Source organism: Cataglyphis hispanica, chromosome 1 (genome assembly GCF_021464435.1).
Source record: "Cataglyphis hispanica isolate Lineage 1 chromosome 1, ULB_Chis1_1.0, whole genome shotgun sequence".
NCBI lineage: Eukaryota > Metazoa > Arthropoda > Insecta > Hymenoptera > Formicidae > Cataglyphis > Cataglyphis hispanica.
Window position 1 is genome coordinate 7,036,361 of NC_065954.1, and position 17,412 is coordinate 7,053,772.

Consider the following 17,412-nt stretch of genomic DNA (forward strand, 5'->3'; position numbering starts at 1 on the left):
TAATTATTTATTATTAGACACAAACAATATTCTCCAGGCTATTATAAAGAAGGATATGATATTGCTAAAATATTACATAGATAAAATGATACATAATACGATGCTCAAATATTATTATAAATAACAACACATATTTATCAAGCTGCAATATACGATATTGTAGCTTGATGAATATATTCGTATTCTGCTACATAATGATTTTTAATTATCCCCGCATGATATAGACGCGTTGATCATAATACTCATTGCAAAAAATATATATTTAATCGATAACGAGTTTAGCATTGAGAATTTTATTTTAATGAATAGAAAGAAAAAAAAGGGAGTATATAGGTATATTTCCCGTATAATTATCTACTTGTACTCTTTTATATATATTTCATATGATAAGTTTAATTATTAAAACGTAGTACGTAATAGACGGGTCCTTCCGCGACGGCAAAATGTAATGATAATGTAATTGTGTTGTGAATACACGATCTAATCGGCCACGCGGAGCGAGAACAAAGTCACATGCGGGAGATGAGTTTCACGAATTGGTCTTCATCGGCGTGCGAAAATGCGGAAACGACTTTGATGATGCTCTGATAGTTTCGCGTGACCCGAAGTTAATAACTCCGCGGCGCCGCACCGAACTTTCGCGGACAATGTTCTTGGCCGCAGATTTATAAGATTCGGCCTTATTTGAAAAGTTTATGCAATTTCGCGGTCCCCGGCACACGGCCTGTAAATATTCGGTCGAACTTTGAACTTTCCGAATAATGCAGCTGAGGTTTATCGAAGAGACTAGACACTACATAGGTAGAGACTAGATAAATATTGAAAGAAACGTAACATATACGTCATGAATTATCGATACGATATTGACGATATTTCTTTCGAAATATTATTGAAAGAGCTAATTAAACGTTAATTAAATGGATTGATATTATTTCAATTATTTAAAAAAATATTTAATATTTAATGTAAAAAATATAAACTTAACAAAAATTGCTCTTTCTTACATTGCATTATCGAAATTCGATCGTATCGCATAATTTCTGGAGCAAGTATTGATTATATCAAACAGGCGTTAATTATTTTTAAAGAGATATTGGAATTTTTTATTTTGAAAATGTTTTCAGAATGTTTTAATATTGTTTTAGCTTTAAACATTCTTTCACTGAATATTGGAATTATTACATTGACAATGTTATATGTGTGTAATAAGTATACGCACACATGTACTATATAAAGTGCAATATCATTACTTCAAGTCGCGCACTTTACTGTACGTGGTATTTTTTAATTATTAAAAAAAGAATTTATTGGCGCACACACATAAGCAGGCACGCATGTATACATATACACATAAAATACGTACACAAATAATAAAGATATCGTCAGAGAAAATAATGAATCTAAATGTAACTTTCAACTCTAAGTAAAATTTACAAAAGAGAAATATTTCTCACGTTTTTTCGTGTTGATTTTATACAGTTATTTCATTCTTCTTCTTTTTGTTATTCAATATTTGACCATCAAATGTTTCTACTTTTAAGATTATATTTTTGTACAAAACTTATCTATATTTTTTGCAAGTATGTTTAGGATTAAACTTTGACAGAAAAGAATTCAACAGACCGTTCAAAGAGATACTTGACAAAAGAAAGTTAAGTTGCTTTTAAAAGAATTGTTTCAACAATCTCTTCTTGACGACCGTATAAAATTTCTTTCCTTAAGAAAAAAAAAAATCAACTCTAGAAAAAACATCTCACGTTACTTTTTACACGTTCTTTCATGTTAGTACAATAATTTTGAATTCATCCAATCTCGGATACATCTTTGTATTTTGTGAAATAAAAAGATGAAAGGTAAAAATAAAAGTTTGCAGATCAAAATGAGTTGAAATAAAACTTTCTTTTTGTCCTTCTGTCAGTTTGAATCATTAAACAAGGACATTAAATTACATTGTATTCTGTGAATGAATACGGAAGATATTCAATGAAATTTTAATCATATTTCACAGATAGTAATTGCACTATTCATGCGTATGTATATGTATATTGATTAGCAAATCTGCCTCTCATAAGACAATGCGGAGTCTAATTATACAAAAATACATTATCAAGTGCATGAATGAGACAGGTACATATCAATGTAGCATCTCTATCAACACGCTCTATTTTATTTCCCGTGCGTTAATTACATATGCATTAATATAGAAAATTATTTCATTCTAAGGAACGTGAGGTATTACATCTAGTAAGCATATTCGCGATCGTTATACATATAATATAGTGTTTATAGTCTAGAATTATAATATAAGCTTGTAAGAGCTACGTCGGGCATTCTTTAAGTTTTTTAAGTTTTTTAAGATTCATTTTAAATGCGCATTTTTGTTTGACTAGCTCTTGTAATGTTTATACGCTTACGTATAAATTTCGTAGAGACGTAAATATGAATCTAGCGGATCGGGATAGTTATAATAAATTTTTTAATATCTCTAATGAAGGTACATACGCTAACATATATGACTTCTCATTTTAAATGGCAGACGAATCAATATACAATATATATTTTTGCACGTTCGTGTTTATAACATATTAATAGCAATTAAAATTTTCTCTATATATCTCGTCACATGCGATAACAATACACAGACAGACAATCTCATTCATGACAATTCATATTCCCGACACAAATAATAGCGTGTTGATAGACTCTCTCTCTCTCTCTCTCTCTCTCTCTCTCTCTCTCTCTCTCTCTCTCTCTCTGTTACAAATATAATCATTAATTCGTTCGCGATTTCTAACTTCAATGATGGATTCGGCTAACGACTCTGTCCTTATTCTCTGCTAATTAACTATTAACGACTTATCGAGAAAAAATGACCTCGATCAAGAGTTCACGCGCCCTATCCGCGATTATAATTAGAAAGTCGATTACCATGGTGCCCCCGTCGTGTCCCACGGTGACCCGACATAATGAAAACAACAGCTCACGATAATTCACGGAAAACTTTATGAAACCAATCTAACATTGCATTAATCTCAAGCTAAATATCAAGTTAAGTAAATTCATTTTTTTGTGCAGATCGAAATTATAAGCTACGATGAAATCAGCTCTCTTCGATAAAGCATTATATAAAGTCATGTGTTATTATACCATCATATGTTGTGTTATATACATCGTCACGTTGATATTCATAGTATAATTCATGATGTGTTGTCTGGTCTTAGCTTGGTCAATATTTATTGAGGGGATTGATCGTCTCCAACCTGTTTAATATGCGTAATTCTGTATGATGAAAATGGATCAGTTGAATAAACAAACTTGATTCCAAACAAACACATTAAATCGACTCTTTATTTATATTTTCAATGAATTGTGAAGTCTCGATGACTCCAGATGATACGACTTAATTAATTGCACGTCACTTATATACACACACACCTGTGATGTGATTTAATTCATAAACATGAGAATAAAGGAGAAAATAATGATTCCTTTTTCTTTAAATATTATAGAAAAGAGAAAAATTTATGCATTTTTATATCGACTTATTTTTATTCCCTTATCGTATTTTTATTCTTCTATTTTTATCTTGACATATTCAATCCTTTATTATTTTAATAAATCTCTTCTATTCCACCTTAATTTATTCATTAAAAGGATTAAAGATAAAATTATTATATTTTTCTATTTTCTATTTATTCACGGTTAATTTCACTGTAAGATATTTAGAACGTAGACAAGTGTGAAACGCACTTAATAACAATGAGCCACGGACTAAAGATTCTTACTTAAACAATGTTTCGTAACAAAGTCAAGCCGGAGGTCACAATAATAACTTTAAATCCACTTTGTACAGAGCGATTACATCGAAAACGAAATTCTCCTTCTCGCCTCACGGCCATTTGTATCACGACCCGGTAATTTAACAAAAAGTTGCTCGCTCTATTTCGTTATTACGTTTAAGCGCTTCCAACTACGAGGTACTGACTCTCGAAGAAGTTTCAATGGAGCGCGCTATACATGAACGTTTTTCTCGTCGAAGTCCCGGCCCGGCGCTCATCCGTGCTTCGAGCGTTATCTCAAAGTACATATAACATGTATAAATCCGTCCGCCATAACTTCTTTGATATTCTCGTAAGACGGCCGCGTGGCTCATCGTCGTCGTTCAATAATCCTTATTTCCGTCCGGGAAAAAGTTTCCACCGGGTCGAAGGCGCAAGGTGTTGCGCGTATTCCCAGTTCCTCGCAAATTACAGATTAAATCGCAACAACGTTTTCGCGTAGAAAACACGAAGTTCCCGAAAACTCGCGCGACTGCGAATCGTTTACAATAATCTGCATCCTATTTATACGAGGCCGCTTCATGATAAAAGATCTGGCACGGTTCGCGGCGCCTTTCTCGGCTCATTTCAACGCTGACAACGTTTTTTTGTTTCTTTTTTCTTTTGAAACACTCTCATATTTACGTGACGTTTCCGCAAGCGAAAGCTGCATCGTAACGAGCACTTTCAAAAGTCATTTGTAATAATCGCGATATCCGCCCACCGCAACACTCGCCGTACCGATCGTTACATCCGCCAATCATCGGTCGCTCGTGTATTTCGCGAAACCTTACTTTATGCGCAAAAATATAGGACGGTCAGGGAGAGATCGGACGGGATAACCACTGCCTCCGGTGTGTTGGTTCGCATGATTGATGAAATTTGTGTAGGAGCAACAGGGCATACTTGCCGTAACCCTCCCGGGAATGCTCTTGATTGATAGAGGGTGTTCGAATTTGAAATTCCACCCCGCGGAAAGTCGATCCTCCCTCTCTTTCTTTCTCTCGCATCGATGCGAGAGTTTTTTTTTTTTTTCCTCTCCCTTTTGCGTGGCACACGAACGTGTCGGACACACGCACAACGTCCGCGACGTCAAGCGACTTCCGCATTTCCGCGACGAGACGGGTGGGAGGTTCCTTCCGGCACGGTACACGCGCTGCCAAAGGACACTCGTCTCGCCCGTTCATGTGGGCTAAAAGCCGCTTCGAGCCGTACACAAGCGCCTCACTTTCTCCATATCTAACGTCCTCTTGTTGGTTAGCCATTTACAAGTCAAATGCGGTCGATCGATACACGGACTAGGATCGAGGGAAAGGACCGCCGTCGCGAAAGCGGAAGAGACGAAAAATCGACCTATACAATATCATACGAGTATTATGCTTTAGTATCTTCGTTACATGCATAACATTAACCTCTACTTTTTTCGGAATATTTTGCCAAGAAGAGAAAACGCTTTGCATATATCATATAAGCCATACATCTCGAATAGCATGTTCTGGTTCAAAGAGCGCTGTTTTACCTTCAAATCTAAAGTCGCTGACAAAAGGAAGGCCGAAGCGATGTATATGTGACAGGTTTAAAGAACTGATGCACTCGGTACACATTTATTCTGATCCCGAAGCTGGACCAGCGATCGAGCTCAAAAGAACTGCTCTCACGGCCACGACAATAAAGTCCCAGGATTGTAAGCAAGTGCAGCGACCGCGGACGCTCTTTGTGGATAGAGACTTCAAAAAGTTCGCGGCACCGAGAAGTAAAGTCGACCGCGCGAGCAGCATGTATATGTGAAAAGTTGGCGGAAATCTACAACGGCACAAACGTCGAAACAAGTTTCCCGACAGGTCCCGCTGCGATCTTCAACATGAACAAATAACGTCTTCTCCACGTTAATTTGCCGTTTGCTTTGTACTTTTCGAAACATTATGCGATTTCAATTAATCTGCTAACGCTGACAATCCTCGAACGAAATTGAATCGTGTTTAATTTGTAATCGTTTTCCCTTTTCTCGCAAGACATTTTAATTTCGTTCAATCAAATATATATTTGGAAAAATTTTATGTAAAAACAACGCAATGTTAAAAACGAAGTAAATAAAATAATAATTGAAATAAACGAATTACTTTACATCAGAATTTATATCATATTCTATGAATTATTTCGTATTGTTCCGAGATAAATTCTTTTTTCATCAAGATTCGCACGATATTGCGTAGCTCTATCTTTTCTTTCTCGTTGATTTAACTCGTGGAGAGACTCGGGATGGGTCGTGCTCGACGGGAAGACTAATTTGATGCACAATCTCGGACTCCACGGAGATAATAAAAGGGTTGAGGCGTGTACTCTAGTCGCCACGTTGTATTAATTTAACTTTGGCGAAACGCGTCGACGCGACACTAACGTTGAAGAGTACGAATGTTGTAACGATATTAAAGCTAAATTGCCAACAGTCCTTGGTAGGGTGTCCCGGGATGCTCGGAAATTAGCGAGGTTAACTAATAGAAAATAAAAAAGAGGATGGCAAGCGCGCGGGAATAAAGGAGGAAAGGAGGCGACCGTGAAGATGAAGAAAATCCCGGAGGTCTCTGATGACACCAAACTGCCTCAGACACAGTCAGACTTCTTCGATTACAAGGAAAGTTGAGTTTAGTCTCGTATGGCGAACCACGAAACATTGTGCTTTATAACGATTTATACCGCCGGAAGAGCAGCGGTTTAACGACCTATGCATATCAATCAAAGCGCATTAAATATATCCGAATCTGCGAGTCTCGAAAATCGAGCACAGGTATTCTACAAAATAACATAATATATAATTCTATGGCGCACAATGTGTTCACAATCCTTTCGTGTTAAAAACATATGATGATGTTTGCATCAGCATAAAATCATTATATAACCGCGTAATTTGCTCGGTATGAACAATTATTTCAGCGTATATTAACCAAAAGTGTCAAATAGCGTGTCCGATATTTGTATCGTATACAAATTATTCAAAATTATTAAGCACCTGCATATTATTCGGTAATAATTAATTCCTACTGCATATACGTATGTAATATAATTATTCGATCGTATAATTAAATAATGATCTATACATCCATGTTCAACTATCAATAATGACGAATACGCATGAAAGATAAAACTAGTCGGCCGCGTTGATGAATATTAAGTTACATTACATGCACAGTGCAACAATTAAGTTTCGAGACTCTCATATAAAAAATTTATTTTTAATGATACAAATCTTAGATAGTTAAAAAGTTTCAATGACATCATCACCTAACTCGACACACTTAGTACAACGACTCCATTGTTCAAAACAGTTCTGAAAGTCTTTTGAAGCGAGCCATTTCAAAATTTGATTAACATTTTTTTTTGTCATCCATATCTTTATAACATTGTTCTTGTATATAGTTGATTCTCCGTAGGCTTGTTGAATTATTTGTAACGTTTCTGTTTTCTCTAATATAACGCAGAATTTAATGTTAGCGCGTTATCCTTTTCATTTCACTATTTAAAAAAAAAAAAAATTGTAACAACTTTGCGTGACTGTATCTCATTAACTATTGAACCAAATAATTTAGAACTTACATATGTTGAGTCTTGAGTTGTGAATAACCCTCCAAGATAGCTACACAAACGAACCACGTTTGGAAATGCGAAGCGTTTCGAAACTTAATTGTTTGAGAGTGTATATCATCTTGATGTAATATTGTATAAGCTGAAATTCCTCATCGTATGCAACTCCGTTTAACTAAATAAGTTCTACGCACGCGGTCTCGCAGTCACGTTCTAACGTCATCGCACGTTTCCGCTGTTAATAGGATTCCTCAAGATGGGACCGAAAACGACAGGCCGGTGGTTCCTCTGTGCGGCGTTTATGGTCGCCCTGTGTCAAGGCAAAGAGGACTGGATGCAGTGCTCGTCGACTTGCAAGTGCAAATGGGTGTCCGGCAAGAAGACCGCCGAGTGCATCAAGCAGAACCTCACGCAGGTGCCGGTGGACCTTTCGCCCGAGATTCAGAATCTTGATCTTACCGGCAATCACATGACTCATCTCATACACGAAGCGTTTAGTCGCGTCTCATTGGTGAATCTTCATAAATTGGTGCTGCGCGAATGCGGCATTGAATCGATTCACACGGACGCTTTCAACGGCTTGAAGATCGTTATCGAGATCGATTTGTCGGGCAACAAAATCCGTAGTTTACATCCCGGCACCTTCTACGAGACTCAACGATTACGTGTGTTGTTACTCAATCAAAATAGATTGAGGGTTCTTGAAAACGGTCTGTTTTTCAATCTTACCTTCCTGCAAAAAGTGGCGTTGTCGGGAAACAAATTGGAGCACATCGAAAACAAGACGTTCCGTAATCTACCGGGTTTGCACTCGCTCGCGTTAGACGGGAATAACTTCAGTACTCTGCAACTGCAGTGCTTCGAGAGTCTTCCTAAACTCGGCAGTCTCGAACTTCAGAATAATCCCTGGAATTGTAACTGCCATCTCAAAAGGTTTCGCGATTGGACGATCGAACGAAAGTTATACACAAAGCCAACCACTTGTCAGGAGCCGCCCAACATGGCCGGTAAGATGTGGGACGAAGTTACCAGCGATGAGTTTGCGTGCAAACCGAAGATCGTCACCATCAGTCCGGGGACTAAAATCGAGATGCGCAGAGGAGACGTGACTTTCTCGTGCAGAGCAACGGGAATCCCACGTCCTCAGGTAATTACATTTACATACAGATGCCATCGGAAATATCACTCAGGAGGACTCCGGTTTCAGAAACTAATCATAGATTTCGTCCCGCTCTGAGAATCTACAGTTTAATACGATTTTATTTCTACAATATCTTGCAGATTTTATTTAACGGTTCTTGTTAATTTTTAGCACTACTTGTGCAATATAAAATATATTCCATGCGATTATTTGTTTCAGTTATCATGGGCGCATCGTACCCGTGTTTTAGACAACCTTTCCAAACGTCCGAATAGCGACAGAAACTACATATTGTCAGCGAGCCACGATTGGTTGAATCTCACTATTCCTGACGTGACGCTCTCCGACAAGGGCGATTACATCTGCCACGCGAAGAGTCCGGGCGGCGACACCGAGAAGAACGTGACTCTGGCCGTCATAGGCGACGCGCTGGGCAGCAGAGATAATTTTATCAGCCTGCCACTCGCTATAGGGCTTGGCGTCACTGCACTATGCTTGCTGATCGTCGCGATAGTACTTTGCGTGTGCTACTGTCGACGACGCCGGACCAGGCACGATGAGAAGGGTCTCGAGGCGGCATCCTTGGAACATCACGGTCTTGGTGAGCAGGAGAAATCTCTGATCACCACTATTAATCCGGTGGTAAAGCCGCCGAGACGTTACGAGGCACCGTCGGTGACGTCGCACGGCACGGAGATGACGGAGCTGAATCGCACGTTGCTCGACAACGATTCGGTCTTCGGTCAGTACACAGCTTATATTACTAAACAGTGCGCGGTCAGGTGCTAGCGAGAGATTATCTTACATTAGACTTGACGAATCTCGAAACGCGCGCGCATTCACGGACATTGATTGAAAATCGAAAATTATCAGTCGACACGAGACTTTAATGGCTCACGTAATAACATCGATCATTTCGATTGAAGTAATATTCTTTCCCTACGAGGAGACGAGAGACAATATACGTCGCTTATAATGTACAAATAACGTGTGCATGTTTATACGTATGTGTGTTTGTGTTATTATAAATCGATTTGTTTCGTGTCGAGCGTGCGTACCATAATGCGAGAAATGTCCGATGATTTAATCAGGTTTCATCGATCTTAAGGTAAGGAGAATTTACCAAATGGCAGCTAGCACACTAATAAAGATCCATTAAAGATACGCTTATGATTCATTAAGTATTTCTGAATATAATATCGTGCTGTGACAGCACGAAGACATACGTTATCCGTGTTCAACTATTGACATCATTGTCGTCTAAGAATATTTTTTGTAGATAAGAGAAAGAACAAATACAGGGCAAATTTTTTAATTTTTTTTAAACGTGAGAATGTTAATTATGAATTGCATAATAAATAGTTGAAACGATATAATTGCACAAGTAATGACGACAATAAGATTCACCAATATTGTTTTGCGTATATCAATATGCGAGCATTGTTAATAAAAATATTTTTCGACGAAACTACGTTAGATAAAATTGTATGCGATATTATTGGAATGTCAAAGATGTCTAAACGATATAAAATTATATATCATCTAAAACACTGTAAAAAAATGCACAACTTGCACAGTAACGCGAGAGATTCGAATCTTGTAAAATCTTCGAAGTTATGAATGTCATACGAGGTCAGTGATATGATATATCGCCGAATATTACTTGACCAACGATCTTGTTCGTGCAACGTAGTTAAATCAAGTTAATGAAGCGCGCTCACGGTTGTTCACGGTTGCGATCATATCGCGACTATCCGATTCAAAAGCCCTCATTCGCGCTTGTCAAAAATAATGTCACGCCAATTTTTGTCAGTATCTCAATAACAATAAGACAATGTTCTGTCAATGCCTTGCCGCGCGCATCTGCGTCTCACCTTCCGCGTGGAATTTTTTTTCCCCGTTTTTTTTTCTCAACCTCTTTTTACTATTACATTTTCTTTTTTAACGTTCGTCCTTCTCTTTTGTTCATGTTCTCGCAGTTGACGGTGTCGGAAGCGGTGTCGTCGACAGGGTAGGCGACGACGAGAGGGAGCACGAACTGACTACTCCGGAACTCGACAGAAGCGGTGGTACCGGCGGCACATTGCCGCGCGGGGGTGCCAGTTACCATCATCGACAATATCCACCAGATCTATTGGCCTTCTCCGGCGGTCGAGGCGCATCGCCGACTAGCCAGACGTCAACGGCGCCTGACAGCACGCATCTGCCTAATCAGTACGTGACGGCGACGACAACGGTGACGACGGCGGCGACGACATCATCATCATATGGCTCGCCGCCGCCTGGTCAGTATCATCCAGCCGCCTTCAAGACATTGCCACATAGCCGCAGTGTAACGCCGTATGGCATCGGACCGTCGTCGTCTTCATCGTCGATGGCACCGGTGCTACCGCGTCACGGCTATGTAACGATCCCGCGTCGACCGCGGGCACCCAGTTGGAGCAGCGGACCCCCGACGTCGCCCACCGATATTCTCGAACCGGTATACGATAATCTAGGGCTGCGCACCACGGCTGATGGCAGCTCGATGTTATCGTTGAACAAGAGCCCGGAACCGGCGTCTTCGTCCATGCGAGGCCGGCCACTTCCGGTCACGCCGGGCGGATCGCACTACGGTACAATTCAGCGCAGCACGCCGAACATCCTGACCGGCAGTCCGCTGGACCGGGCGGCCCCGGAAGGCGCAGCCGAGTGGCCGATCAAGCTGCCGGACGAGAGCATGAACAGCAGTCATTCGCTGTTGACGCAGCAGCAACAAGCTGCCGCCAGCAATACTCTCGGCAGGAAAGTGCCGCCTAGACCGCCACCGAAGCCCAAGAAAAAATCCGCCAACGGGCCGACGTTGTACGAAGACGAGGGAGAGGATGGCACGGAAGTATGATATCATGGATATCGTCCGCAATGAGGACGATTGGTCGTAGTACGCCATGATGGGGAGCGTGCGACCACATTTACAATAAACCGGTAGTGCCTTTCGAAACGCGTTTTTCGCGCGCGTAAAACTTCCATTTCGCACGATGAATCGCAGTCATCTTGAAGGATGAACGAGGCATGAGGCGACTCGGGAAGACAACGGCATTGCTCGCCGGAACCATTGACGTTAAGAATACACGGCGATTGGACAATTGTGTCACCTGTTTCCTTCCTGTAAGTCATCTCTTTCCTTTCCTCTTTCCTGTAAATTATTTTGTAAATTATTTATTGAATGCTGCAGAGAATCCAAAATATCCAAACCCAATAGATCGTGCGATCCATACGAATTATTTTTAAACGATCCGATTATCGATGGATGTCATTTTTCCGTTCCTTATCTCTTACATATTATTTTCTTCTTTTTTTTTTTTTTTTTGTCGAGTTCCTTTAGCTTCTTATTTGGCGCTAGCTACGCGCGGTGAGGTGATCACGTGATAAAGTGAATAATGTCCTGGACACATTGTTGCCGGCTTAGTCGATAAGGCGAGATAAACGCTGTTCGCGTTTTGTATGAAATTTATGCGAAACAGGAAGCAACTGCTGCAAGAACTGAACATAAATCGTTCTGTCAAGAGCGATATTGAAGTGAATTCGTCTTCTATCCGCAATGGAAAATCGCGATCGTTTCGATTCGATTCACATGTACAATATAAGTGGAAATGTTAAGATTCAGACAAGCAACGTTTTGCACGTGTTACATTTATGCGGAGAACGTAATGAGAATTTAATATTGTTAAGAAATTATATAGCTGTTACATGTCATCCTGTCGCGTTTCTTTTTTAATGTCGAAATTCCGACGCTTGTATCGAATTTTAGCAAGACCGTTGCATTTTCATGCAACGCAAACTCTTGAGCAGCTTACATCGAATGGCGTAACGATCTATGTCCCTTTTCCCTCTGTAAAAGCATCGTTACACCGAATATTCGTAGAGATATATCCCGTACTCTGTTAACGACATTTGATATCTTTAATTTGAAAAATATCGCTTGCGATAATTACAGCAGCAAATTGATATTACTCTGTATACTTTGAATCGAAAACTGCAGTTTGTCAATCTATTGTTATTCTATTCAATGTATTTTAATATACGTAAGAGGCATGTATATTAAAATTGAAAAAGATATTGATAGATATCGTTAACGCAGTTCGTAATGTAACAGTACTATGACGGGTGCCATTTGTATTACGTTAAACGATTAAATCTCTATTACAGTAATGTATAAAAGTAAAATAGATATAAGTGCGATGACACTCGAACTCGTGTTTGAGCTTGTAAGGACAAATGTATTATGAAATACGATAAGACGGCGTGCAACCAAAAAACATACGTAGGTAACGTCTATTTCTGTCGACGCTAACTGCACGAATATCGTGACTTTGGAGTTCGTATAATCAACTATTGTCGGAATAAACGAGTGGTCTTAATAACAGCGTATTTTGGAAATTGCGGTTAATTTGGCATCGCTGTCCAATTGATCTTTACCACTACAATCATATTAGCTATAACACCAAAAATGACCAGTTTAATGTATATATACTACTCTGCTATCGATTCAAATTTATTTCGGAATTCCAAATTAATTGAACGCGCGTTTCAATTAGCAACAGGAACAGAGTTCAATCAGAGTTAAAAATTGCAGCATCGCGCATAATATCCCTATTGCGCGAAGAATCATTGACCGAAGCGAGCATACTCGCAGGGCGCGAATGAAAAGAGATATCGCGGAATGCGGATAAATGTTAGATTGACATGATTTAAAAAGATGGGGATATTACGACGTGTCGCAAACGTGGAAATCAACGCGTCACTATTTTGAGATACGCGCGATCACTGCAATTCTACCATCGATGACAATATATCGCGAAGTAGAACGTCCATGCGAGCTATATATCATCGACGAACGAACGGACTTATGGTCCGGAATACCTGATGGCCGATAAATCGTCTCTTCTTGAAACTAGAAAACATGTGACTTGTCGAAGCGATTGTCGCGCGCGCGCACACAGCCGATGCGCATTTTTCTTTCATCGAAGTTAATGCCTTTTTGACGGGGAACTCATTCGAGCTTGTCTCGTCTTCTCTTTTCTTGTTTTTTCTGCGATGCGATTTCCGCGATATGAGTACAGATCGTTCCCACTTGCTTCTATTATCTTCCATGCTGGGTTCATTCTGTCGATTTGCTGTTTCCGTTTTTCGCGCAAGGCATCAAGCTGCTATACATCGTGATAAGGAGTGCTTACGTGCTTACACACCAGCACAAAGACCGTCGCTTCACCCGTGGGTGATATTTCACCGGGGTAAGCGTAGGTAGGTAGAGAACGTTCTTTAACTGCGAATTTATCGCCGACGAGCTACTCGCTCTTTATGCTTTTGTTACCTTTTTATCCGGGAGATTAACGTTCTATTTCTCTGGCTTTAGCAGGGATTTTTCGTACGCGATTGTATACAACTTGTTGCGATTGCGCGGAACGGCAGTTCTCTGTAACAAAGTGCCGAGTAGTCGGGGGAGATGTATTTCCGATGAATCCTGCGCACAAACTTGACTTACTGTCGAACGATACTTGAATCTAAAGGACGCTCTCGATCAGTCCGACATCCTGTCTTTCAAACAACTCAGATCCGTGCTGTTCAAACAAAACAATGCCGAATCCTTTTCCATAAATGTATTACGCGGGATCGTGTCGCAATATACGGAGTATCTTGAAAGTGTATCGTATTTTATCTCTAGATTTAGAGAATCGATTGGTCGCTTTTTTCTTGTACAAGAAAACATGAGACGAGGAAATTACTGCGATAATATTAATATTTTAATATTAAATATCTCGATACTCTGGACACTAATTAAATTTGTTTTAAAATACAAATTACTTAACTTTGAATATTATTATATGAAAAATAAATTCGTAACATCTATAATTTTACATTTTTTTTTTTCATTTTTTTTATCGATCAAAGACAAATCCTTTTCTTTCATTTTATAATATTATGGATATAAATATGCCAAATATATCGAATTTAATTACGGGAAATTAAAAAAAAAATTTTTATGTTTTCTTTTTTCTTTTATTATTTTATTTTTTATTTCCCTTTTTTAAGATTATTCTTTATATTTTTGTCTCTCGATGTGATAGTTGTCCTGAATGTGAGATTGACAAAAGCATAGTGTGTGACGGTTATCGATACAAAAACCGAGCTTTACTCGTGCCCACGTTATGCCCAACAGTATTAAGTGCTCGATGACTGCAGTTTCGAGCGCAAAGAATGCAACCGCCCGGGTGAGACGGAGAAAATAACGACGCGATCGCGTCGCCTCGATTTTTCGCAGCGATCGACGAGCGACGAACCCGATGATTTATGTCGGCGCGATTTATTCGCAACGTATCGTGACAGTTTAAACAATGTTCCCAGTTTTTCGTGGGCTAGTGCCAATTGACGGCGATGTTTTCGTCTCCGTTTTCTCCGATATCGCATTATGCGCGAAATGTTAATTTTTGCGCCTTTTTCTCCTTTCTCGTGACTCGCATCGCTATTTCATTCCGATGAAGATCGCACATCGACGTATACAAAAAGAATCGAGCTCGCACGATCGGAGAGAACGTCGGACAGTATTTTAAGCGGCCTAGCAAAGTCGCGGATCGCCCGACCGTCGTGCCATGCCATGTATATACACTCTCTTTTTTTGTCTCTCTCAACTGCACCCCTATATCCATACACTGTTTATATTGTAAATGTTGTACGCGATGGAAACCAGCATGGCACGTCCGGTCGTTACGGCGCCACGAGTATATTTTTGTAATTTTGTATTTTGAATTGTGCTCTCCGCGTGTAGCTCGACGTCTCACTCGATCCGGAGGTCGATTAGCGGCCAGATTCGAGAAGCAGGTTTGACTGTCGATACCACCGTATATACACACGATCGTAATCTCCGGATGCATTCGGCGAGTATTGCAAGAACCACCGATGCACGTTCCATTTAACACTATGGGAAAGTGCTACGCGCGTCCGACAGTTAACGAAGCGAGTGTACGTACCCGCTATCGGGATAATTTATAGATTGTCGCTGAATTGTATCCTGAATCGCGATTGTGAACCGTCTCACCTATGCATCTCACGTCGCGAAATGTTCGACATCGACTGATCGCGGAATCGAACGTCTATTTCGAATGCGATCTCGTTCATCACACGTATCTTCCGTAGGAAACTCTCTCTCTCTTAACGAGGAACTTGTTAATCCTCAATAACGAAATAATCAAGATTCTTAAAGATTCTTCGGAGATTTTTATCCGAGCAATCAAAACTCAAATAAAATCCTTCAAATCGAAACAATCGAATAGCCGTATCATATTTTCATTTTCGTAAATAATAAAAATTTCTTTTGCATTGTTTTCGATTTTTTATCAAAGATATTTTGCTTTTTCGCGATTTTGCAAAGATTTTTATTTCATCATTTCAAGATGTCTGTTGATAAAAGTTAGCATTGCTGGAGAGTTTATGTATAATCAGGAATAAAATTAAAAACGCGGCTTCGCACGAACGAAGACGCGCCTTACACAGAGATCATTTAACGCTTTTATGATAATGCGATATGTATGCGATAAATGCGAATTTTCAGCGCTCAATTATCTATCCGCATCGTTTGTGCGATATTTCAAATATGTAAACGCACACTCCTCGCTTCCAATACCCTTCGATTTGTACGTGCCCGTGAAGTGTAATGCTAATTTACATTAAAATCGGATAATTTACTGACTGATACAAGTAAACTCGTTTAGGCTGCTATTTGTTGCGCACAGATGAAAATTTATTTTGCTATTTATCGAAATTATTAATGGGCGTCATTTTAATAATATTAATATATTCACATACGAATTGTATCATTAATATCATTTATATAATTTCAAAATAACCACGTGGTTATTCAAATTATTAAATAGTTTTGATCATTCAAATTATTCATGCATTAATTTTAATAACAAAAAGATATCAAATTTCGCTTTCAATTTATTACGCAGATCTATGTTTGTACGCGAAATGGCATGTTGGTTTTATTATATGACGCTTCACTCTCTGCCAATGAGCGGTCAATCGAAGGTACCGTCCAGTAGACCGGTCCAATTTTACTTACAATATTTCAAGCAGTTATTTATGTGGACCTAATTAGAACACTTTTTATAAAACGCGTATATTTTGTAGAATACAATTCAGTGAAAGCATTCGTATAGACTTAAAACGTATTATGCCGAATACTTAGCGTTCTGCATTTATGTAACATTCCGTGGAAATAATTTTACGATTGTATAGTATGTATAATATTACATATTTAAGCAATGCCTGTGCAGTTTTGTTTCTTTCCGTGAAATCGAATATTGATTTTAAAAAAAGACAGATTATTTAAACGAGAGATATGCACGTACATTCCTGACCCAAATACGTGGAGATATTTGGAACGATTTTTTTGCATTTACTATGATAAATCTTTTTACATTGAATTTTTATCAAATAAATTCTTTAATATATGTTAATCTTATAACATGTAAAAGTATTCGGTAGATGATTTAATTATTCGTCTCTCAAGACTGACATTTTTAGAATTAGGGTAATGTCTTCTGGTTTTATACCGGGGATCTATGGACGCAATCTTTTTGTTATTTCTCGATAAGAGGGGAATTGCGTTTATACGAAAACACATAAATAATCGCAATGCATGAATTTTGCCTAAATCATTACTGGAGCGCGTTACACTCTATGTAAAACCGTTTCTTTTTAGAAAATATATAATTTATCAATCTATATATATTTGTATAACACGAAAATTTATGCGTAAAACGACGTAAATAGACAATGCTATCACCGAATGTCGATTGAGACTCGAATGGACTCTTCAACTATGTTTGTTTA

General features: G+C 38.9%; 2 protein-coding genes across 6 annotated transcripts in view; one reads left to right on the forward strand and one right to left on the reverse strand.

Annotated features, from left to right (window-relative positions):
* The window catches only part of LOC126849935 (leucine-rich repeat-containing protein 24-like), a 186,075-nt gene extending 169,285 nt beyond the window's left edge, over positions 1 to 16,790 (forward strand). For 4 of the 5 annotated variants that reach the window (XM_050592366.1, XM_050592386.1, XM_050592376.1 and 1 more), the window contains 3 exons: positions 7,643 to 8,544; positions 8,758 to 9,280; positions 10,518 to 16,790. In XM_050592366.1, coding sequence (XP_050448323.1) covers positions 7,654 to 8,544; positions 8,758 to 9,280; positions 10,518 to 11,419 — 2,316 coding nt within the window. In that variant the 5' untranslated portion in view covers positions 7,643 to 7,653 and the 3' untranslated portion in view covers positions 11,420 to 16,790. The remainder of the gene's footprint in view (positions 1 to 7,642; positions 8,545 to 8,757; positions 9,281 to 10,517) is intronic. The other variant, XM_050592405.1, reaches the window with a different exon arrangement.
* The window catches only part of LOC126849593 (protein mesh), an 84,385-nt gene that overhangs the window by 50,214 nt on the left and 16,759 nt on the right, over positions 1 to 17,412 (reverse strand). The window lies entirely within an intron of this gene.